Genomic DNA, 24,358 nt, shown 5'->3' with positions numbered 1-24,358 from the left:
GCATTCTGTTTTTATTTACAGTTTACACACTGTCCCAACTTTTTTGGAATTGGAATTATATATATTTCTCTCCAGGAAATCTCGTAGCCAAAAACCAAAAGTATAAATAAAGAATTTAAATCATCAATCTGCCAATTAGATTGCAATATCCTCAAATCAAATTACGATTATTTGGACATGGTGCCCTTAAGAATGTTGTGTACATAAAATACAGTATAAAGGAAATATAAAGTGTAATTTACCTGAATGAGCCCTGCAGCTGGATTCCGTCGTTTCTCAAAATGTTTCTGCCGATGCTGCTCCTGGACCTTCAAGGCAAAGCCAGAGCCCAAGATTCCCTAAGAAGTACAGTATATAGGAGTGTAGGTTTAGAATAGGAGTTTAAGTACAAGGCAGATTTGCCCACTGCAATGAAAGGACTGCAGTGTCTGTGTTTTAGCGACACAAAAAGTGTTAAAGTTTGTGTGTTTTTTTTCTCCTCTCAGGTTTTCTAGATACTTACAGCAGGCAAGGCAAAGAAGGACACTCCAATGAGGGTGAATGTTGCTGCAAGAAGGCGTCCGTTCCACGTTACTGGATACTTATCTCCATACCCTATTGTGGTCAGTGTGATCTAAAAAGACACTAAAGTGTATTTATATCTGTTTTTTTAACACTGACAGTAGTCATTACTATATGTCTTTTGGAGAAATGAAGGTTTTATTTAAAGATTAGAACAGTTGTACTTCCTTACAGTCAGTATAAAAAAGTCCAACATCCTGTTCATCTGCCTTTCCATTTTTGTTAATTTATTTCCACCTTTGGATCTATTTCTTTTTTGATAAGTTTTTTATTATTATTATTGTTAAATCTGCACTGTCATGGCAGTGTGTATTGACGCACACCTTGGTTGACAATAATTCCAGAGGTTGACTAATTGCTATTCTTGTCACAGTACTTTGTTTGATGAGTCAGACATACGGCATATTGTTTGTGTCAGAGTATAACAGCATGGGCACTGCGGATGCAAAGTACCTAATTTAATAAGTTTGTGTGATAGAAAACAGTATCAGAACAGCATGAGTACTTTTCATCTATCATCAGCAATTTTCATCTTCAACAGCAAGCAGGATCAGCATTTTGGGCCATATTCAGAAATCTAAACAGAATGTAGTGAGGAGTTAATCTCATAGTATGATAGTACTGTATCATTGTCTTGATTCTTTGGATTAATTGCAAATTTGGAACCTCCCATGGAATACCTACACATGGCAACATAGCTGTTCATACGATGTGATGTTGCTTACCAGACCCCACCAAAGAGCATCAGCATAGGTTGCAAACATCTCGTTGTCCTCCTTCTCAGCCAGGTACACAAGGAAAGAGGCCAGGATCAAACACAGGAAGCCAATGTACCAAGCTGTGATCAACTCCTGCCAAGGGCAAACACAAACACACATAAATAAAGCACTCAAACAAGCACAAATTCAGAGAAACATGCATGCATTTAGTGTGCTATTTTTTAAAGTATAGAATCAACTTTCTTGGTACTCTTAGATCATTTGTGAGCACTATTTTTAATGGAACGTTTTAATTTAATAATTTTAAAAAATAAACCTACCACAACACAAAGCAACTGTGTTTATCCAAATAAAATGGAAGATATTAATCTATGATACTGTTTTGGGCAACAATTTAGTTCCATCATTAGAAAAATCTAGTTAACCAAACAAACGTTCATTAGGCTTGTGTCCTCTATTACACAGAAAGGGACCAAAAGTCATCATCATCAGAGTCTCCACAGGCCCACAACTAAATCCATTTGATGAGCAGATTAAGTTTATTACTGGATAATGAGCTTGTGCTTCATCTTCTATATGATATTAATGCACTCGAGTAAAATAAATCTCATTTTAGCCCAGAGCTTCTAACAAATTTAATGTAATGCAATTTTCTAACCTACTCTCTATAAAAGAGAACTGGACACATAGCCTGAGGTGAAAGCAAAGGCAAAAAAAAAAAAAAAGTCTGGAGAAAAGCATGACAACACCCACATGATCAATGACGTCTGGAGCATTTGGTAGGAACATGCACAAGAATTATATATGATTATGTAATTAGTACTATGTTGACATTTTATACTTTCTTTATTACTCAAGTACACTGCAGACACATACTGATTTTTTTTATTCACATTTTGATTCATGTCCTGTATATCCAGAAAATAAAATGTGCTCATCATCAGTTTTTGCATGAAGGTAATTATTTTTGATGGATATCAAACTGATTTAACCACATTACAGTACTCATCTCATCTCATCTCATTATCTCTAGCCGCTTTATCCTTCTACAGGGTCGCAGGCAAGCTGGAGCCTATCCCAGCTGACTACGGGCGAAAGGCGGGGTACACCCTGGACAAGTCGCCAGGTCATCACAGGGCTGACACATAGACACAGACAACCATTCACACTCACATTCACACCTACAGTCAATTTAGAGTCACCGGTTAACCTAACCTGCATGTCTTTGGACTGTGGGGGAAACCGGAGCACCCGGAGGAAACCCACGCGGACACGGGGAGAACATGCAAACTCCACACAGAAAGGCCCTCGCCGGCCACGGGGCTCGAACCCAGGACCTTCTTGCTGTGAGGCGACAGCGCTAACCACTACACCACCATGCCGCCCCATTACAGTACTGTATACTAAAAACAGCATAAACAGTGGTCCTTGAAAGTTTGTGAAGCCTTGAGAATTTCTGTATAAATATGACCTAAAACATCAGATTTTCACACAAGTCCTAAAGAGAATCAAATTAAACAAATCTGACAAAATATTATGAGGATCAGCACCTCCAAATCTGTGGCCATGGCGCTCCAATTCCGTGGCCATGGCACTCAGCCGGAAACGGGTGGAGTGGCTACTTTGGGTCAGGAGGGAGTTGCTACCTCAAATGGAGGAGTTTAAGTTCTTGTTCACGAGTGAGGGTAAGGGGGAGCGGGAGTTGGACAGACAGATCATGGCAGCATCAGCAATGATATGGACGCTAAACCGGTCTGTTGTGGTAAAGAGAGATCTGAGCCAAAAGGCAAAGCTCTCAATTTACTGGTCCATCTATGTTCCCACTCTCACCTATGGTCATGAGCTGTGGGTAGTGACCAAAAGAATGAGATCGCGGATACAAGTGGTCGAAATGAGTTTTCTCTGCAGGGTGGCTGGGTTCTCCCTTAGAGACAGGGTGAGAAGCTTGGTCATTCGGGAGACTCAGAGTAGAACCGTTGCTCCTCCACATTGAAAGGAGTCAGTTGAAGTGGTTCAGGCACCTTGTTAGGATGCCCCCAGATGCCTCCCAGGCGAGGTTCTCTGGGCATGCCCCACCGGGAGGAGACCCCGGGACAGACCCAGGACACGTTGAAGAGATTACATCTCTCGGCTGGCCTGGGAACGCCTCAGTATTCCCCCGGAAGAGCTGGTGGAGGTGGCTGGGGAGAGGGAAGTCTGGGCTGCTGTGCTTAAGCTGCTACCCCCCCAACCCAGACCCAGATAAGTGGCAGAAAATGGATGGATGGATGGATGGATGGATGGATGGATGGATGGATGGATGGATGACAAAATATTATACTTGGTTATTTATTTTCTGTGGAAAATGATCCAATATTGCATATCAATGAGTGGTATGAGTGGTGATGTATTATAAGTATGTGAACCTCTAGGATTAGCAGTTAATTTGAAGGTGAAATTAGAGTCAGGTGTTTTCAATCAATGGGTCAACAATCAGGTGTGAGTGGGCGCCGTGTTTTATTTAAAGAACAGGGATCTCTCCATCAAAGTCTGATCTTCACAACACACGTTTGTGGAACTGTATCATGGCATGAACAAAGGTGACTTCTGAGGACCTCAGATAGAGTTGTTAATGCTTATCAGGTTGGAAAAGGTTTTAAAACAATCCCTAAAGAGTTTGGTTCCACCAATACTTAGCCAGACAGATGAAGGAAATTCAAGGTCACTGTTACCCTCCCCAGGAGTGATCAAGCAACAGAGATCACTCCAAGAGCAAGGCATGTAATAGTCCACAAGCTCACAGAGGAACTCTGGCTAAATTCTAGGCAACTTTTAAGCATTAACATAGCCTCACTCACATAGGATAATGTTAAAGTTCATGAGTCCACCATCAGGAGAACACTGAACAACAATAGCGTGCATGGCAGAGTAGCAAGAGGAAAGCTACTGTTCTCCAAATAGAACATTGCTGCCTGACTACAGTTTGTTAAAGATCACATGGACAAGCCAGGAGGCTATTGGTAAAATTTTGTAGATGAACGAGACCAAAATAGAACTTCTTGGTTTAAACCAGACGAGCAGCACGGTGGTGTAGTGGTTAGCACTGCCGCTTCACAGCAAGAAGGTTCTGGGTCCGAGCCCAGCGGCTGATGGGGACCTTTCTGTGTGGAGTTTATGTGTTCTCCCAGTGTCTGCGTGGGTTTCCTCCGGGTGCACTGGTTTCCCCCACAGTCCAAAGACATGCAGGTTAGGCTAATTGTGGAGGCTCTAAATTGACCGTAGGTGTGAGTGTGAATGGTTGCTTGTCTCTGTGTCAGCCTTACGATGATCTAGCAACCTGTCTGGGTGTCACAGCAGATACAGAAAGTAAAGGTTCACATACTTTTGCCGCACACTGATATATATTATTGAATCATTTTCCTTAAATAAGTCCCTGGTTCACTTCCCTGAACCAGCAGGAATGACTGAAGCGCCCTTGAGCAAGGTACCTAAGCCCCAACTGCTCCCCAGGCTGCTCTGGGTATGTTGTATGTTGCTCCGGATAAGAGCATTTGCTAAATGCCTGTAATATAATAAATAAATAAATAAATAAATACCAAGTATATATTTTTTGCCTTCTTCCAGCTTCTCCTGTTCATTTGGGGTCACCACAGCAGATCTGTTCTGCATATATTGATTTGGCATAGGTTTTACACCAGATGCCCTTCATGACACAACCCTACCCAATCTTGTCCAGGCTTCAGACTGACACTGTATACACTGTCTTGTACAAACCCTGTGGCTGGGTATTTTACCTAATCTGCATCTCTTTGACCTGTGGGGGAAACCAGAGCACCCAGAGGAAACCCACGCAGACACGGGGAGAACATACAAACTCCACACAGAAAGGCCCGCATTGGCCATGAGATTCAAACCTGGAACCTTCTTGCTGCAAGGCGACAGTGCTAACCACTACACCACTGTGCCACCCAAGTATAATATTTTTGTCTCATTTGTTTAATTTGGGTTCTCTTTATCTACTTTTAGTACTTGTGTAAAAATCTGATGTTTTAGATCACATTTATGCAGAGATATAGAAAATTTTAAAGTCTTCACAAACTTTCAAGCACCACTGTATATGTAGTATAATAATTATGAGTTACTGTAAGGATGCCCACCACACTGATACACACTGGTACATAACCTCCCTGCTTTAGTGAAATTAATTTAACTTGGGCTCAATTGACAATTACAACTCCCATTGAGGTATAGCAGAGCAGTATACAAGACAGTTATCGGAAATGTTTAGTAGCAGTTATTATTGCACAATGGGGTCATACCAAATACAGAAAGTAAAGGCTCTGTATCTGAGCCTTCAATAAGCCAAACTCAAATGCTAGCACATGTTCTTTTTTTCTTCAGTACGGCACACAAAGATTCCCTGTGAATGCTACGGATGCACAGTACTTGAGCAAAGAGACCGAATGGGGCCTCAGAAAGTCATCAAAACCTGTATCAGAGTGAGAAATGTGCTGTTGGAGCTTTATATGTCAGTAATTGGAACTTTGACTTTGAAGGACCCACTGAAATTGTGCTTTTCTCAGCACATGAGAGAGTGGACAGTGCAGAACTGGGTGAGTGACGAGAGTGCAGTGCCATCCTGTAAGCACGGAAGAAACTACAGTTGTGGTCAGAAATTTACATACAGCGACATGAATGCCATCTTGGATATGAATGTCATGGCAATATTTGGGCTTTCAGTAATGTCTTTGAACTGTTTGTTTTCTGTGGCAGAATGTATAGCATACATCTTTAATAAAAAAAAACAACACTAGAATTTGGTACACAAGTTTTAATTTTCTTTGGGTTTTCTGAAATCAACACAGGGTCAAAATTATACATACAGGGTCAAAAATTTACATACGCTCACTTAATTAATTCAGAGGTGTTGAAACTTCCAAAATGTCTTTTATCTTGTCAAGGCCAAGGTCTCTTAACTTCCTGTTAGTGATCATGATTGACTACAGCTGGTAGTTTCTCTGTGCCTTCATAAAAAGGGCTTGTTTACAGCACTCACTGGATTGACCAACACACAATATAATGGGAAAGTCCAAGGAGCTCAGTGCAGATCTGAGAAAGAGGATTAGAGATGTGCACAACTCCAGAATGTCTCTTGGAGCCATTTCTAAACAACTGCAAATTCCAAGATCAGTTCAAACAATTCTGTGTGGAGTTTGCATGTTCTCCCCGTGTCCGCGTGGGTTTCCTCCGGGTGCTCCGGTTTCCCCCACAGTCCAAAGACATGCAGGTTAGGTTAACTGGTGACTCTAAATTGACCGTAGGTGTGAATGTGAGTGTGAATGGTTGTCTGTGTCTATGTGTCAGCCCTGTGATGACCTGGCGACTTGTCCAGGGTGTACCCCGCCTTTCGCCCGTAGTCAGCTGGGATAGGCTCCAGCTTGCCTGCGACCCTGTAGAAGGATAAAGCGGCTAGAGATAATGAGATGAGATGAGTTCAAACAATTGTATGCAAGTTACAGGGAGGTGTAGTCACTTTGCCAAGCCACTTTGCTTCAAGAAAACCCAAACTGTCACTCTCCGCTGAAAGGAAATTGGTTTGGATGGTCAGGAATAATCAGGGAACCACCATGGCACAGCCCTGCCATGAACTGGAAGCTGATGGATCACTGTCTACAGTTCAGTGAGTTTTACATCACCATGGACTAAGAGGCTTCTATCCAAGAAATAACCCCCTGCTCCAAAATTGACACCTTCAAGCTTAACTAAAGTTTGAAGCTGACCACATGGACAAAAAAAAAGCCTTCTGGAGGATAGCTGTATGGTCAGATGAGACAAAGATTGAGTTGTTTGGCCACAATGACCATCATGTACAGAGGGACACTGTACCAGCTGCTGGTGGTAGGATCATCATGCTCTGGGGCTGTTTTGCTGCCAGTGGAACTGGTTCATTGCACAAAGTGGATAGAATAATGAAGAAGGAGGACTACCTCAGAACTCTTCAGCATAAACCATCAGAAACTTGAACACGACTTGGGAGTTACAACAGGACAGTGAACCCAAACACACATCAGAGCTGGTTGTGAAGGATAAAGCAGGCTAATATTAAGCTTAAAACAAGTCCTGACTTCAACCCTATTGAAAATACTGTATATGGACCGTGCTTATAAGTTGAGTCCATGCCAAGAAAAAAAAATAATTGAACTCTACCAATTCTACCATGAAGAGTCATGAAATATCCAACCAGAATTCTGCCAGAAGCTTGTTCATGGTAAACAAAAAATGTTTGGTCAAGGTGGCTCTTGCGAAGAGACATTTTACCCAAATATTAGGTGTGCTGTATGCATATATTTGATCCTATTTGTATAATTTTGAACCTGTGTTGATTTCAGAAAACCCAAAGAAAATTAAAACTTGTGCACCAAATTCTAGTGTTTTTTTTTTAGTTAAAGATGTATACTGTACATTCTGCCACAGAAAAAGAACAGTTCAAAAACATTACTGAAAGCCCAAATATCGCCATGACATTCATATCCAAGATGACATTCATGTCACTGTATGTAAATTTCTGACCACAACTGTACCTGTGCCATGTCCTGTTACGAGCTCTTGATATAGTCCTTCAAATTGTGCTAAGTTGGCACACCAGTGTTGCCTGGCATCCAGCTGGCACAAGTGAGAATGACAGGGTAACTAGAAAGTTGCTGAAGGTTAGTCAGTTGAATTTGGGGTTTCCCACACCAATCTGGCATGCTGAGCTGTGAGGACAGATAGAGGAGAAAGGAACTGTGCCAAAGATAGTTTTTACGGACATTGCTTCAAAATCAGACGTTCATTCATCTTCAGTGATCATTTTATCCTGGTCAGAGTCATTCCAGGAATACTGAGCACAAGGTAAGAAGACACCTTTAATAGGACTCCAGTTCACCACAGGGCACCATACACACACGTTTAAAAACTTATCCACATCTAGGGGCAATTTCCCATAACCAATCCACCTACAGGCATGCTTTTGGGTGGTTGGAGGAAACCAGTGAACCTGCAGAAAACATTCAGGGACACAGACAGAACATCTACAGAAACTCCACACTGATAATAATCCAAGAACCCAAGAGTTATGAGGCAGCAATGCTACCCAATGTCCCACCATGCATCACTCAGATACCCTATACAGTGGTGCTTGAAAGTTTGTGAACCCTTTAGAATTTTCTATATTTCTGCATAAATATGACCTAAAACATCATCAGATTTTCACACAAGTCCTAGAAGTAGACAAAGATAACCCAGTTAAACAAATGAGGCAAAAATATTATACTTGGTCATTTATTTATTGAGGAAAATGATCCAATATTACATATCTGTGAGTGGCAAAAGTATGTGAACCTTTGCTTTCAGTATCTGGTGTGACCCCCTTGTGCAGCAATAACTGCAACTAAATATTTCCAGTAACTGTTGATCAGTCCTGCACACCGGCTTGGAGGAATTTTAGCCCATTCCTCCATACAGAACAGCTTCAACTCTGGAATGTTGGTGGGTTTCCTCACATGAACTGCTCGCTTCAGGTCCTTCCACAAAATTTCGATTGGATTAAGGTCAGGACTTTGACTTGGCCATTCCAAAACATTAACTTTATTCTTCTTTAACCATTCTTTGGTAGAACAACTTGTGTGCTTAGGGTCGTTCATTGTCTTGCTGCATGACCCACCTTCTCTTGAGATTCAGTTCATGGACAGATGTCCTGACATTTTCCTTTAGAATTTGCTGGTATAATTCAGAATTCATTGTTCCATCAATGATGGCAAGCCGTCCTGGCCCAGATGCAGCAAAACGGGTCCAAACCATGATACTACCACCACCATGTTTCACAGATGGGATAAGGTTCTTATGCTGGAATGCAGTGTTTTCCTTTCTACAAACATAACACCTCATTTAAACCAAAAATTCTATTTTGGTCTCATCCATCCACAAAACATTTTTCCAATAGCCTTCTGGCTTGTCCACGTGATCTTTAGCAAACTGCAGATGAGCAGCAATGTTCTTTTTGGAGAGCAGTGGATTTCTCCTTGCAACCCTGCCATGCACACCATTGTTGTTCAGTGTTCTCCTGATGGTGGACTCATGAATATTAACATTAGCTAATGTGAGAGAGGCCTTCAGTTGCTTAGAAGTTACCCTGGGGTCCTTTGTGACCTCACTGACTATTACACGCCTTGCTCTTGGAGTGATCTTTGTTGGCCAACCACTCCTGGGGAGGGTAACAATGATCTTGAATTTCCTTCATTTCTACACAATCTGTCTGACTGTGGATTGGTGGAGTCCAAACTCTTTAGAGATGGTTTTGTAACCTTTTCCAGCCTGATGAGCATCAACAACGCTTTTTCTGAAGTCCTCAGAAATCTCCTTTGTTCGTGCCATGATACACTTCCACAAATGTGTGTTGTGAAGATCAGACTTTGATAGATCCCTGTTCTTTAAATACAGTAAAACAGGGTGCCCACTCACATCTGATTGTCATCCCATTGATTGAAAACACCTGACTCTAATTTCACCTTCAAATTAACTGCTAATCCTAGAGGTTCATATACTTTTGACTTTCACAGATATGTAATATTGGATCATTTTCCTCAATAAATAAATGACCAAGTAAAATATTTTTGTCTCATTTGTTTAACTGGGTTCTCTTTATTTACTTTTAGGACTTGTGTGAAAATCTGATGTTGTTTTAGGTCATATTTATGCAAAAATATAGAAAATTCTAAAGAGTTCACAAACTTTCAAGCACCACTGTATGCGAGTTGCTTACACACAATCCCATGTGATTGATTTTACAGAGCTGTAATTGGTCAAATAACCAGATACTACTGTACATCAATGAGTAACCATATTTACCCCAGGTTTACAAGCCATTATTATAGAGAAACCTGGAAAGTGCATTCATCCTGTATGTTCAGCCCATAATGAATCATAAGGTGCACTATTTTGCTCTGCCCTGAACACACATTCTTCTACACTCTGTCAATGCTCTAATGCCAAAGCACTTTAAACGCAAAGCTGCAGAATACAAACACTGCCGAACTCACTGAACATAATTACCTACATAATGTGAAAAATCATGATTAATTGTTTCAAAAGCAATTTATTTGTACGGCACTGAAATGTAGCTTTGAATATCTGTTCATCAAAACAGTTCTGGTTCTCACTTCATGACAGAGAAGTTCACTGACATAGATATACCATAAGACTCATTTATATTCCAGCATCATATTCCAGCAGGCCTCCAGGGGGGCGCTTATTTATTAAGTGTATTGGTTATTTAAAAATAGCAAGACTGTTGCATCATTAAGACTGCAGCTTCTAGATACTGCATGCAAACAGTATCCCATTTTTTGAACGAGCAGAAAAGTGCTGAAGAGTCAACTCAGAAGAGCCAGTGCTCAAAATGTGCTGATCTAAAAATAGAGCTAGGTCTATGCATCTGCAAATAAAGATGGGTTTAGATACAGTAAGGAGAGTGGCATAATAGATAGACCACTTTCACTGCAAGAATGTAACCAAGAATTGCGTTTGAAAGAGCGAAAAACTGCCCTGAATATAATAACTGGATAAAAATTGCTTAACTGTACATTACTGTATATAGAGGGTTGAAAATTAGTAAATGTTATGTTGAAGAGTATAGTTTATAGACTTTGTAATTTTATGATTTAAGACTTGCAAACCTTGTCTGATCTTGATCCTATATTAAAATGACTTAAATAGCACACTAATAATATGATCTGTGAATATGCATACATGTTCTCCTTGGTCAAGCTTTTATTAGGGCTACGCTGATAGCTTGCTACTAGCTTTAAACAACTACAATGGCAGGGACAACGCTAAATTCTGATGGTTGGCCTTCTCACTATATCAACTGGTAGACAATCAAAATTAATTGAATTTAATGAGGACATGACATGTCACCCCTCCCCTCACAGACCTCTCTGATACATGGAGCACCTTTATACATAGGGACTGAATATGGGAGACCAAAAGACATGAGTGAATTTTAGGAAGAGAAATCATCCTGACCTTTTGCTTGCAGCTTACATTAGGGAAAAGAAAGGACTAGCACACATCCATAGATGAGGAGATATCAGGGATCATTCTGTAACGGAGGATGTGCTTATCTAGTTTAATCGATCTGATGTAATGTGAATTTCCTGCAGACATTTTGATAGCATCCTGATTTTGGCTATCCCTCACGGGAAATCCTACCCATCTGCACGTCCTGTATACCAGCCTTTTGTCACAAGCTGTCATACAACTTGATAAATAGGGTGCCGAATACTAAAACTAATTGAAGGCAAGCTAAGCATGGCTCAAACATTCTCAGTCATGCCCCCAATCCATTCTACTGGACACTTAATCAGAATATTTCATTAGACTGTGGGCCATAGCCTCTATGCCATGGCATAAAGGAGCTGTGCTTTGTTTAAAAAAAAAAAAAAGAAGTAGTAGTAGTCAGCAATCCTGAGAGCCAAATCAAGATCCACTTCATCACCAGGAGGGAAATGGCAGATTGGTTTGATAATATAAGATAATGCCTCCAGCTGGATCAGTTCTCCCACATGTGGTTTCTAAGTTGGAGTCATTGTACAAAGGTACCAAATGAGGTTTCAAATTTGTAGTGTAGTAATTAAGTATTTTAGAGAAGAAGATTTTTGAGAAGAAACCTGAATCTTGAAGAAGAGACTGAAATCTGGAAATGTAGATTTTCATTTAAAAAAAGAATATGAAAATTAGCTTGGGCAGTACATGCTAAAATACTGTTTCTGTGTGCAATTCTTCAATCACATTTAAACTATAATGGGGTGGAGCACCATTTTTAATGTGAACATCTATTTAATATATTTATTTAAAAATGCCATTAAGATGGCTAAAGATGTTACAGACCATCATGGCAGTTTAGCTTGCTCATGAGGATACTCTTCCCTCTTATTCACTATTTCTTTGTTCTCCTTGGTGAAACATTCATACCCAGGGTTTTATACTGTTATGGAATCCTTTTCTATTGAGAATATCCTAAAAACAATTTACTAATGTTTTTAACAGTAATACAACCCCAATTCCATAAATTTTGGACATTATGTAAAACAAATAAAAATCATAATATGATGATTTGCAAATCATGGAAACCCTATATTTCATTGAAAATAGTTCAAAGACAACATATCAAATGTTGAAACTCGGAAATGTTATAGTTTTTGGAAAATATATGCTCATTTTGAATTTGGGGCAGCACGGTGGTGTAGTGGTTAGCGCTGTCGCCTCACAGCAAGAAGGTCCGGGTTCGAGCCCCGTGGCCGGCGAGGGCCTTTCTGTGTGGAGTTTGCATGTTCTCCCCGTGTCCGCGTGGGTTTCCTCCGGGTGCTCCGGTTTCCCCCACAGTCCAAAGACATGCAGGTTAGGTTAACTGGTGACTCTAAATTGACCGTAGATGTGAATGGTTGTCTGTGTCTATGCGTCAGCCCTGTGATGACCTGGCGACTTGTCCAGGGTGTACCCCGCCTTTCGCCCGTAGTCAGCTGGGATAGGCTCCAGCTTGCCTGCGACCCTGTAGAACAGGATAAAGCGGCTAGAGATAATGAGATGAGATGAGATTTTTAATTTGATGTCAGCAACACATTTCAAAAAAGTTGAGACAGGGGCATGTTTACCACTGTGTTGCATCATCTCCATTTTAACAACACTCTGTAAATGTTTGGGAACTGAGGAGACCAGTTGCTGTAGTTTTGAAAGAGAAATGTTGTCTCATTCTTGCCTGAGATACAATTTCAGTTGCTCAACAGTTCGGGGTCTCCTTTGTCATACAACCCCAATTCCAAAAAAGTTGGGACAAAGTACAAATTGTAAATAAAAACGGAATGCAGTAATTTACAAATCTCAAAAACTGATATTGTATTCATAATAGAACATAGACAACATATCAAATGTCGAAAGTGAGACATTTTGAAATTTCATGCCAAATTTTGGCTCATTTGAAATTTCATGACAGCAACACATCTCAAAAAAGTTGGGACAGGGGCAATAAGAGGCTGGAAAAGTTAAAGGTACAAAAAAGGAACAGCTGGAGGACCAAATTGCAACTCATTAGGTCAATTGGCAATAGGTCATTAACATGACTGGGTATAAAAAGAGCATCTTGGAGTGGCAGCGGCTCTCAGAAGTAAAGATGGGAAGAGGATCACCAATCCCCCTAATTCTGCACTAACAAATAGTGGAGCAATATCAGAAAGGAGTTCGACAGTGTAAAATTGCAAAGAGTTTGAACATATCATCATCTACAGTGCATAATATCATCAAAAGATTCAGAGAATCTGGAAGAATCTCTGTGCGTAAGGGTCAAGGCCGGAAAACCATACTGGGTGCCCGTGATCTTCGGGCCCTTAGACGGCACTGCATCACATACAGGCATGCTTCTGTATTGAAATCACAAAATGGGCTCAGGAATATTTCCAGAGAACATTATCTGTGAACACAATTCACCGTGCCATCCACCGTTGCCAGCTAAAACTCTATAGTTCAAAGAAGAAGCCGTATCTAAACATGATCCAGAAGCGCAGATGTCTTCTCTGGGCCAAGGCTCATTTAAAATGGACTGTGACAAAGTGGAAAACTGTTCTGTGGTCAGACGAATCAAAATTTGAAGTTCTTTATGGAAATCAGGGATGCTGTGTCATTCGGACTAAAGAGGAGAAGGACGACCCAAGTTGTTATCAGCGCTCAGTTCAGAAGCCTGCATCTCTGATGGTATGGGGTTGCATTAGTGCATGTGGCATGGGCAGCTTACACATCTGGAAAGACACCATCAATGCTGAAAGGTATATCCAGGTTCTAGAGCAACATATGCTCCCATCCAGATGACGTCTCTTTCAGGGAAGACCTTGCATTTTCCAACATGACAATGCCAAACCACATACTGCATCAATTACAGCATCATGGCTGCGTAGAAGAAGGGTCCGGGTACTGAACTGTCCAGCCTGCAGTCCAGATCTTTCACCCATAGAAAACATTTGGCGCATCATAAAACGGAAGATACGACAAAAAAGACCTAAGACAGTTGACCAACTAGAATCCTACATTAGACAAGAATGGGTTAACATTCCTATCCCTTAACTTGAGCAACTTGTTTCCTCAGTCCCCAGACATTTACAGACTGTTGTAAAGAGAAAAGGGGATGTCTCACAGTGGTAAACATGGCCTTGTCCCAACTTTTTTGAGATGTGTTGTCGTCATGAAATTTAAAATCACCTTATTTTTCTCTTTAAATGATACATTTTCTCAGTTTAAACATTTGATATGTCATCTATGTTCTATTCTGAATAAAATATGGAATTTTGAAACTTCCACATCAGTGCATTCCATTTTTATTTACAATTTGTACTTTGTCCCAACTTTTTTGGAATCGGGGTTGTATTTTGTGCTTTATAACGTGCTAAAAGTTTAAATGGGAGACAGGTTTAGACTGCAGGCAGGCCAATTTAGCACCCAGACTCTTTGACTACAGAGCCATGCAGTTTTAATATATGTGCAGAAAACAGTTTGGCATTGTCTTGCTGAAAGAAAGAAGGTCTTCCCTGAAAAAGATTTTGTCTGGATGGGAGCATATTGCTCTGAAACGTGTATATATGGTATCATTTAGCATTAATGATGCCCTCCCAGATGTACAAGCTACCCATGTCATGTGCATTAATGCACCCTCATACCATCATAGATGCTGGCTTTTGAACTGTGTGCTGATAACAAGCTGGATGATCCCTCTCCTCTTTCACCTGGAGGATGTGGTATCCATGATTTCTAAAAAGAATTTCTACTTTTGATTCGTCAAACCTCGGGACAATTTTCCACTTCGCCTCAGTCCATTGTAAAAGAGCTCGGGCCCAGAGAAAGTGGCGGTGTTTCTGGATATTGCTTATATATGGTTTTAACTTGCATTTGTGGATACAGTAATGAACTGTTTTCACAGACGACGGTTTTCTGAAGTGTTCCTGAGCCCATACAGTGATTTCCACTACAGACACGTGTCTGCTTTTAATGCAGTGTCACCTGAGTGCCTGAAGATCACAGGCATCCAATGTCAGTTTTCAGCCTTGTCTCTTGCATACAGAGATTTCCCCAGATTCTCTAAATCTTTTAATGACATTATGTACCATAGATGATGTGATCCCCAAATTTTTTGCAGTTTTACATCGAGGAACGTTATTCTTAAATTGGTGCACTGTTTGCCCACACAGTCTTTCACAGAGCGGTGAACCCCTCCCCATCTTTACTTCTGAGAGACTCCACCTCTCTGGGATGCTCTTTTTATACCCAGTCATGTTACTCACCTGTTGCCAATTAACCAAATTAGTTGTTGTTGTTTTTTTAGCATTGCACAACTTTTTCAGTCTTTTGTTGCCCCTGTCCCAACTTTTCTGAAATGTGTTGCTGACTTCAAATTCAAAATGAGCATATATTTTTCAAAAAAAAATTAAATTTCTCAATTTCAACATTTGATATGTTGTCTTTGTACTATTTTCAATGAAATATAGGCTTTCCAAGATTTGCAATCATCATATTCTGTTTTTTATTTACATTTTACACAGTGTCCCAACTTTATGGAATTGGGGTTGTAGTTCAATTTAAACTGCATCCTAAGGTAGAAAGGTTGGAAACTTTTTTTAACGTTTAGATGCTTTGTTCCCTTGATATTTTGTTGATACTTTGCCTTTCAGTTGCTATCTAAAATTCTATCCTTGGAAAATGTCATCTACATTAATTTATACTAGTATCCAATAATCCAATCGATAATACACACTTTAAAAAGGTTAAAGTAAGAGGTAAGTACAAATTTGATATACTGTATTACTTAACACAGTGAAGCCTTGCTGTTTAATTAAAATCTAAGTGCTGAAATCATTCTTCACTTAGAAATACTGTAAGGGCTAAATTCAGCTCAGCATGAGATGCTCCGACCATTAACCTTTTCTGGCCACAAGCTTCAGAATGTTGATGGATACAATCAGATTGGCTCTTTGCCCTTCCATGCTTTATTAATGAGTTTTGTGCAATGCTGTATTAATGCTAAAGTTTAAAAAAGAAGGATACTGTTGCATATTTGTAGAGTGGCTATAGGAAACGGTCTGTGGTTGGTCATCTGTTATGTCAGTCAAATGAACTTTCTGTAAAAGTAAGAAGTCTAAAGTAGACAACAAGAGCTAGGTCAACCCTGTAGAATTTGCTATGCATGGAGTGGAAACCTTGAAAGTCTTATTTAAAGCATTCATCATCAGTAACTGCTTTATCTTGGTGGATCTGGAACTAATTCCAGGAATGTTGCTGGTGTGCTTTCATACATTTTTTTTCTCCCACCAGGTTCTCACACAGAAACTCCATGCAGACAGTGACCTGAGCTCAGGATTGAACCAGGAAGCCTAGAACTATGAGGTGGCAATGCTACCTGCTGCACCACTGTGCCATCCTTACATAACACAGCTGAACCAATTTGAATAAGCAACCATTCACTGAGAACTACTCACACATTTTTCAGTTTCTGTAGTGACGGAACCATTTAGGTTACGACTCATGTTCATGTTTCTGTTGATTTACCTTGCTGTGAGCATAGACAACAGACCCCAGCAGTTTCCAGGTTCCTCCACGGCGGTCCATCCGAATCATGCGGAGGATCTGGAGGAAGCGAAGACTTCTGATGGCTGAGGTGGCAAACACATTGCCCTGTGTGCCAGCTGCCAGCACTGAGATGGAGGCTATTAGCACCATGATGTCTGTGGTATACAGAAAACCAAAAGTGATTATGGGTCACTCAGGAATTCTTGGTGTGAACTGCTCTGAAAATAGTAAGAGACAGTAATTTTGGATTGCCTGCCTTGGTGCCTGTGTGCTGGTTTAAAGGTACAGGATTTACATGAATCATGTTCAAATACTTAAGCACTTAATGCAGTTCTATATTGGTTATACAGGATTCATTTGTGGGAGGTAAATTTAAATGGAATTAGAACATAAAAATACATATCCAGACAATATTACCACTCAAGGAATGTAAATTCATAATTTGAACATTTATTAAACTTCAAACCATGCTTCAATGGCTATATTGTAATAAACACTGTATTAATAGATTAGTTTTTATATAATAATTTATTTTCTTACCTATGACACAAAAAGGTTTTCGAGCAAATTTTAGCCTGCCTCTCCATCCTCGGTATCGACAGCAGCATCCCGCTGACCAAATTCTTACAATGTATTCAACTCCAAACACCACAATCGTCACAATTTCCTTTACACACAAAGAAGACAAGCACCATCAGGTAACTTAGCTGTAATTCATTGCAGATCACTTAACGAACACTCATTGGCAAACACCTGTTCCCCTGCTCATTCATGCAATTATGGAGTCAACCAAACATGCCTCAGCAACACAATGCACAAAATCATGCAGATACAGGTCAAGAGCTTCAGGTAAAGCTCAAATCAAATGTCAGAAAGAAGAAAAAACGTGATCTCAATGTATAAGTGACTGCGGTGTGGTTGCTGGTGGCAGATGGGCTGGTTTGAGTGTTTCAGAAATTGATGATCTCCTGGGATTTTCACACATACAACAGTCTCAGAATGGTGTGAAAAACAAAAAACACTGAGTGAGCGACAGTTCTGTGGGTGGAAATGCCTTGTTGATAAGAGAGGTCAGAGGAAAATGGCCAGATTGGTTCGAGCTGCCAGGAAGGATATAGTAACACATAGCAACTCTTTACAACCGTGGTGAGCAGAAAAGCATCTCAACATGGAACAGCAGAACACATTGGGTTCCACTCCTGCAACCAAGAACAGGGTTAGGTTGTGAAGTAAATTTCTTTCACAAGTTTAGACACAACAGTGTGTATGTGCGTGTGTGTGTGTGGGTGTGTGTGTGGGGGGGGTCCTGTTAGGATGACTGGAAGGATACAGTAACTCAAATAACCACTCTTTCCAACCATTATGAACAGAAAAGCATAACAGAATGAATAACATGTCGAGTCTTGAGGCATATGGGCTACAAAAGCAGAAGACCACCTCGAATACCACTCCTGTCAGCCAAGAACAGGAACCTGAGTCTCAGTTTTTGCTATTAAAGTGTCCAGTGAGTGTATATTCAATTCAATCTACAATTTAGGGAAAATAGTGACTTTGCAATGATCATTACATTAACCAGATGTACTTTATAGCAAATTCCTTACCAGTATGTACAAGGCATCCTCAGAGCTCTGTTCATACTCCTTGATGGTTGAGAACACAGAGAGGACCAAACAAGAGAACACCAGCAAGAAACTGAAAGAGAAAAGATTATCCATTTTAATTTCAGCATCTTCGACTGTACATTAGTACTTTCTCATAGCATTCTAGTCATTGAACATTTTCACTGTATCTGTAGGCTTGGGCAGTTTCTTTCACCAGGCGGTCAGGAGGCTCAACTCCCTCCCTGTTCTGCCCCTCCTCCCCCCTCTGCCCCCTGCCACAGATTCCACTCGCACACACCCCTGCCCCCCCTTCAGCATCTGACATGTCATCCTCACAATCCCCCCCCCCCCCCCCAACACACACACACACATCTCATCGTTCATTAACACACTGAACTCAGGGACCGCACATCTCACTTTACCTCGCTCATTTGCACTATTCTGCACTACCTCATCTTAACAGCGGCTAGTTTGTTTATACTGCTTATTTCAAGTCAAGTCAAGTCAACTTTATTGTCAAATATGCTATACATGCTTGACATACAGCACAGATGAAATATCAGTCCTCTCTGACCCACGGTGCAAACTGGCAATGCAATAAATAAAAGTAGAATAATTGAAAAAACAAACAATATAAACAGTATAAACACTCTAGATAGGAACTAGACAGACTAAACACTCAAACAATATAAACAGAATAAATAAACAGTATAAACACTAGATAAGAACAGGACAGACTAAACACTCAGACAATATCTCATCTCATCTCATTATCTCTAGCCGCTTTATCCTTCTACAGGGTCGCAGGCAAGCTGGAGCCTATCCCAGCTGACTACGGGCGAAAGGCGGGGTACACCCTGGACAAGTCGCCAGGTCATCACAGGGCTGACACATAGACACAGACAACCATTCACACTCACATTCACACCTACAGTCAATTTAGAGTCACCAGTTAACCTAACCTGCATGTCTTTGGACTGTGGGGGAAACCGGAGCACCCGGAGGAAACCCACGCGGACACGGGGAGAACATGCAAACTCCACACAGAAAGGCCCTCGCCGGCCCCGGGGCTCGAACCCAGGACCTTCTTGCTGTGAGGCGACAGTGCTAACCACTACACCACCGTGCCGCCCCAAACAGACAATATAAACAGTATAAACACTCTAGATAGTAACTAGACTAAACACTCATATACATACACACACACACATAAATTGGTACAAATAACCAAACAGTCAAGGGCACTTGAGGTACAGCAGATAAACATGAAACATGAAATAAGCAGAATAAACAAACTAGCCGCTGTTAAGATGAGGTAGTGCGGAATAGTGCAAATGGGCGAGGTAAAGTGAGATGTGCGGTCCCTGAGTTCAGTGTGTTAATGAACGATGAGATGTACAGTATGTATATATGTGTGTGTGTGTGTGTGTGTGTGTGTTGGGGGGGGGGAAACTGTGAGGGTGACATGTCAGATGCTGAAGGGGGGCAGGGGGGTGTGCGAGCAGAATCTGTGGCAGAGGGCAGGGGGGGGGGAGGGGCAGAATAGGGAGGGAGTTGAGCCTCCTGACCGCCTGGTGAAAGAAACTGTTCTTGAGCCTGCTGGTTTTGGCCCGGAGACTCCGCAGTCTCCTCCCCGATGGCAGCAGGCTGAAGAAGCTGTGAGATGGGTGGGCGGGGTCACCTGCAATCCATGTTTCATGTTTACCTGCTATACCTCAAGTGCCCTTGACTGTTTGGTTATTTGAACCAATTTATATGTGCGTGTGTGTGTATGAGTGTTTAGTCTATGTCTAGTTCATATCTAGAGTGTTTAGTCTGTGTGTAGTTCTTATCTAGTGTTTACACTGTTTATATTGTCTGAGTGTTTAGTCTGTGTGTAGTTCTTATCTAGTGTTTACACTGTTTATATTGTCTGAGTGTTTAGTCTATGTCTTGTTCTTATCTAGTGTTTATACTGTTTATTTATACTGTTTATATTGTTTGAGTGTTTAGTCTATGTCTAGTTCCTATCTCAAGTGTTTATACTGTTTATTTTGTTGTTTGTTTGTTTTTTCAATTATTCTATTTTTATTTATTGCATTGCCTGTTTGCACCGTGGGTCGGAGAGGACTGATATTTCATCTGTGCTGTATGTCGAGCATGTATAGCATATTTGACAATAAAGTTGACTTGGCTTGGTAAAAGTGAACCAAAGCAAGTCTGATCACAGATTAGATTGCACACAAGACACACATCTAATTAAACATAATACAGTCAACTTCTTCTTCAAATGTCTCTATAAATGAGCTAAATGAGTTTTTTCCACAGCAGGAGGCTTGCTACAGTTTGTAAGATTTCCTGGGAGATTCAACAAGATGCAGCCAGAAGTGCTGATAGTCAATACAAGAGCAATGCGAAAGACACTGCAGGATATCAGACTCCCACAAACATGCTACAGTTCTCTGCTTCTTCTCCATTTTCCTGTAATCTCATCTCTGTGAACAAGACAATGCAGTATATTGGCATAAATGCTATAATCTCCACCTCGGGCTACAAGGTAGAAACTGGGGAGTAGAAAAAAATCAAATGAAAAACCCTACAACATTTAAAATGCTGTGTTCATACCGGTGAAATATCTGTACAGAACTGATTTTTTTTTTCCGTCTTAGTTGACATTGCTTATTTTAGATATTTGGCAAAGTAAGGAGCACAACAGGTTGAAAGCCTTCAATATGTCATCACTGACAGATGAATAAGATCCTGTCATTACGTAAGAATAAAATTTAGGACTGCAGCTGCCACAAACGGTTTTGCACTCGACTCCATCAGTGAACAGTTGAACAAAATAGACTTCATGTTAAAATGATAATGAATTTCCTGGTTAAACAATTGCACTATTTGACCATATAGGACGCAGTTTAAAAAATAAAAATAAAAAAAAGCAAGTTATTTATAATAGCACTATCTGGTGTCACCCAGATGAGCATGGGTTCCCTTTTGATTCTGGTTCCTCTTAAGGTTTCTTCCTCATGCCATCTCAGGGAGTTTTTTCTGGCCGCCCTCACCTCTGGCTTGCTCATTAGGGATACATTTATAAATTCGTATATGTAAAGTTTAAATCTGTAATTTATATATTTCTGTTAAGATCTCCCCCATCACACAGCATTTACTAACCAGTGACGGTAAGGGCTAATAAATACTGTTCTCACACTCTTAGAAGAAATGTGTAGAAAAATGACACAAATTACGTGTAGCACTCTAGTTTACACATTTAATGTCAATATTAAATAAAATTGTGCTGGAAGAATTTAGCTTTTTTTACACATAGTTATGTGTAGTTTTAAAATGAACACAACCTGTGTAGACTGATCTGCTCTATACAAACTCAGTGTCGGGTCAAGTTTATTTGTATAGCGCTTTTAACAATAAGCATTGTCGCAAAGCAGCTTTACAAAATTTGAACGACTTAAAACATGAGCTAATTTTATCCCTAATCTATCCCCGATGAGCAAGCCTGTGGCGACGGTGGCAAGGAAAAACTCCCTCAGATGACATGAGGAAGAAACCTCGAGAGGAACCAGACTCAAAAGGGAACCCATCCTCATTTGGGTGATGACAACATTTTTAACATGAAGTCTGTTTCGTTGATGTTATAAACTGTTCATTGATGGAAATTTGAGTTCATGACAACTGCAGTCCTAAAGTTAGCAAATCAACTGTAGTCCTCAGCCATAAAAGCATTACTGCAAGTGCCAAACATGAGCTGTTTGATTTAGTTGAAAAGCAGCCGCCTGTAGTCTGATAATGACATTGACTTGCCGTTTCATTTTCATTTCATTGTATACTGTTGTACATAAAATATCATATTTTATACTATAAATCACTTCACTAAGTGCCTCTGAACATCCTCTCTGTTTCTCAGAGATGATGTAAACAACACTGCTAACACCAACCATTTAGAAGCTCGTCAGTACTTATTTACTACTCACAGTTTAATACACCGGCCCTTTGTGGATAAGATTGAATCCCCTGCTTACAACCCCCTGGAAATTTGTGGAATGATAGTAACTCAGGTGAAGGATTTCAGTGGAGGAATTTTAACTAATGGGGTTATTCAAGTAGTGTTACAGTAACACCGGCTCTCTCTATCTTCAGCTTGGATGACATTAGCTTGCTACATGTTTTTAACAACTATATTCAATGTCAAGTCAAGTTTATTTTTATAGCACTTTTAACAATAGACATTGTCACAAAGCAGCTTTACAGAATTTGAACGACTTAAAACATGAGCTAACTTTGTCCCTACTCTATCCCCGATGAGCAAGCCTGTGGCAATGGTGGCAAGGAAAAACTCCCTCAGATGACATGAGGAAGAAACCTCGAGAGGAACCAGACTCAAAAGGGAACCCATCCTCATTTGGGTGATGGCACAACATTTTTAACAGTTTTAACATGAAGTCTGTTTTGTTGATGTTATAGACTGTTCACTGATGGAAACTTGAGTTCATGACAACTGCAGTCCTAAAGTTACCGTAGCAAGTCAACTGTAGTCCTCAGCCATAAAAGCATTACTGTGTCAATGCGCTTCGATGTGCTCTTGAAGCGCTTAAAGGCTGGTTTATGTTGTAGTTACAATAGTAGTTAATAGGTTTTGGTTGGCAAGTTTCATGCATTGTGTCACTGGGTAATGTTCATGTCCAGTGACTTTGGCTGGAGTGTGTGATAAGCAGGCTCGAGTCCAGGACTCTGACTCGTGCCCTAATTTTAAGGACTTGTGACTTGACTCAGACTTGAGCCCTGATGACTGATGACTCGGACTCGTGCATTAATTGCATTAGGACCCGGAAAATGGAGACGAGGACTCTGATTTTTTTCTTTATTTTTTGGTAACATGCCCTAATAATTTGGCATAAGCTATTTATATCTACATTAATTTTGTACTAATTTTGTGTAAGGGTGTCACACCTGTGCGCCTTGGCACATGCATCAGACAGACTCTCAGGTGCGATCCGAACAGCAGACACGCCAAGCGAACTCTCACGCACGTGCTGTAAACAATTCGCACCTGCACAGGATTAAGGCGCAATCAGCACACCTATATAAAAACTGGGAAAACGCACTTATTTTGCAAAGTATTGAATTGCGTTGCTGACACATTACTGAGCCTTATTTCCTTGTTTGGTTTCCTGAGCCCCATTTCCTGTTTCTCGTCTTTGATTCTGCTGAGTCTACGATAGCCTGTTTGTGCCTCGCTCGACCTATTGCCCGTTTCATTGTTTTCCGATTTTGCCTGCCATTCTGGATTGTTTACTTGTCTTCACTTGTATTAATAAATGCACCTTCTGCACTTACATCCATCTCCCAACCATCTCTGACAGAATACTTCACACTCCCTGACAAAGAGATCACACATTTGCCTGTTCATACCGTACGTCATGTTCAGGAACAAACTAATATTAATGGCGCTAAAACAGCCGCCGTCAAATGGTGCAGGTGGAGTGCTGGATTCGACTCGGACTCAACTCAGATCAATAGTAGACTCGTCTCGGACTCAACTCAAATTTTTTTTTTAATGACTTGGACTTGACTCGGACTTGAACACTGGGGACTCGAGACGACTTGGACTTGAGGTTTAGTGACTCGACTACAACACTGGTGATAAGCATCATGGTAATTGTATAACGTTGAAACCGTCATTTTCACAGGGAGAAGAGTCACACTGGTGACAGCTAGAGCAAAATTCTCAAGGTAAGATGTACTTGAAATCATTTCTTAACATATATTCACATGCAAAAACAAAATTGTGTGCCGTTGTTATTTTTAATACTGGTTTGGTTTGATTTCTAACAGATCTGTGAGACCATGTATTTTACTCTC

At 40.6% G+C, this 24,358-nt stretch overlaps 1 protein-coding gene across 3 annotated transcripts in view; it reads right to left on the bottom strand.

Annotated features, from left to right (window-relative positions):
• The window catches only part of LOC132884411 (potassium voltage-gated channel subfamily KQT member 2), a 126,097-nt gene that overhangs the window by 30,799 nt on the left and 70,940 nt on the right, over nt 1-24,358 (bottom strand). For all 3 annotated transcript variants that reach the window (XM_060918256.1, XM_060918257.1, XM_060918258.1), the window contains exons 2-7: nt 18,503-18,593; nt 17,442-17,568; nt 16,881-17,056; nt 1,287-1,412; nt 503-613; nt 243-338 (exon numbers count right to left, since the gene is read on the bottom strand). In XM_060918256.1, coding sequence (XP_060774239.1) covers nt 243-338; nt 503-613; nt 1,287-1,412; nt 16,881-17,056; nt 17,442-17,568; nt 18,503-18,593 — 727 coding nt within the window. The remainder of the gene's footprint in view (nt 1-242; nt 339-502; nt 614-1,286; nt 1,413-16,880; nt 17,057-17,441; nt 17,569-18,502; nt 18,594-24,358) is intronic.

Source organism: Neoarius graeffei, chromosome 4, assembly GCF_027579695.1.
Source record: "Neoarius graeffei isolate fNeoGra1 chromosome 4, fNeoGra1.pri, whole genome shotgun sequence".
NCBI lineage: Eukaryota > Metazoa > Chordata > Actinopteri > Siluriformes > Ariidae > Neoarius > Neoarius graeffei.
Note: the sequence above shows the minus strand (reverse complement) of the source record. Positions and strands in the feature narration are given on the sequence as shown.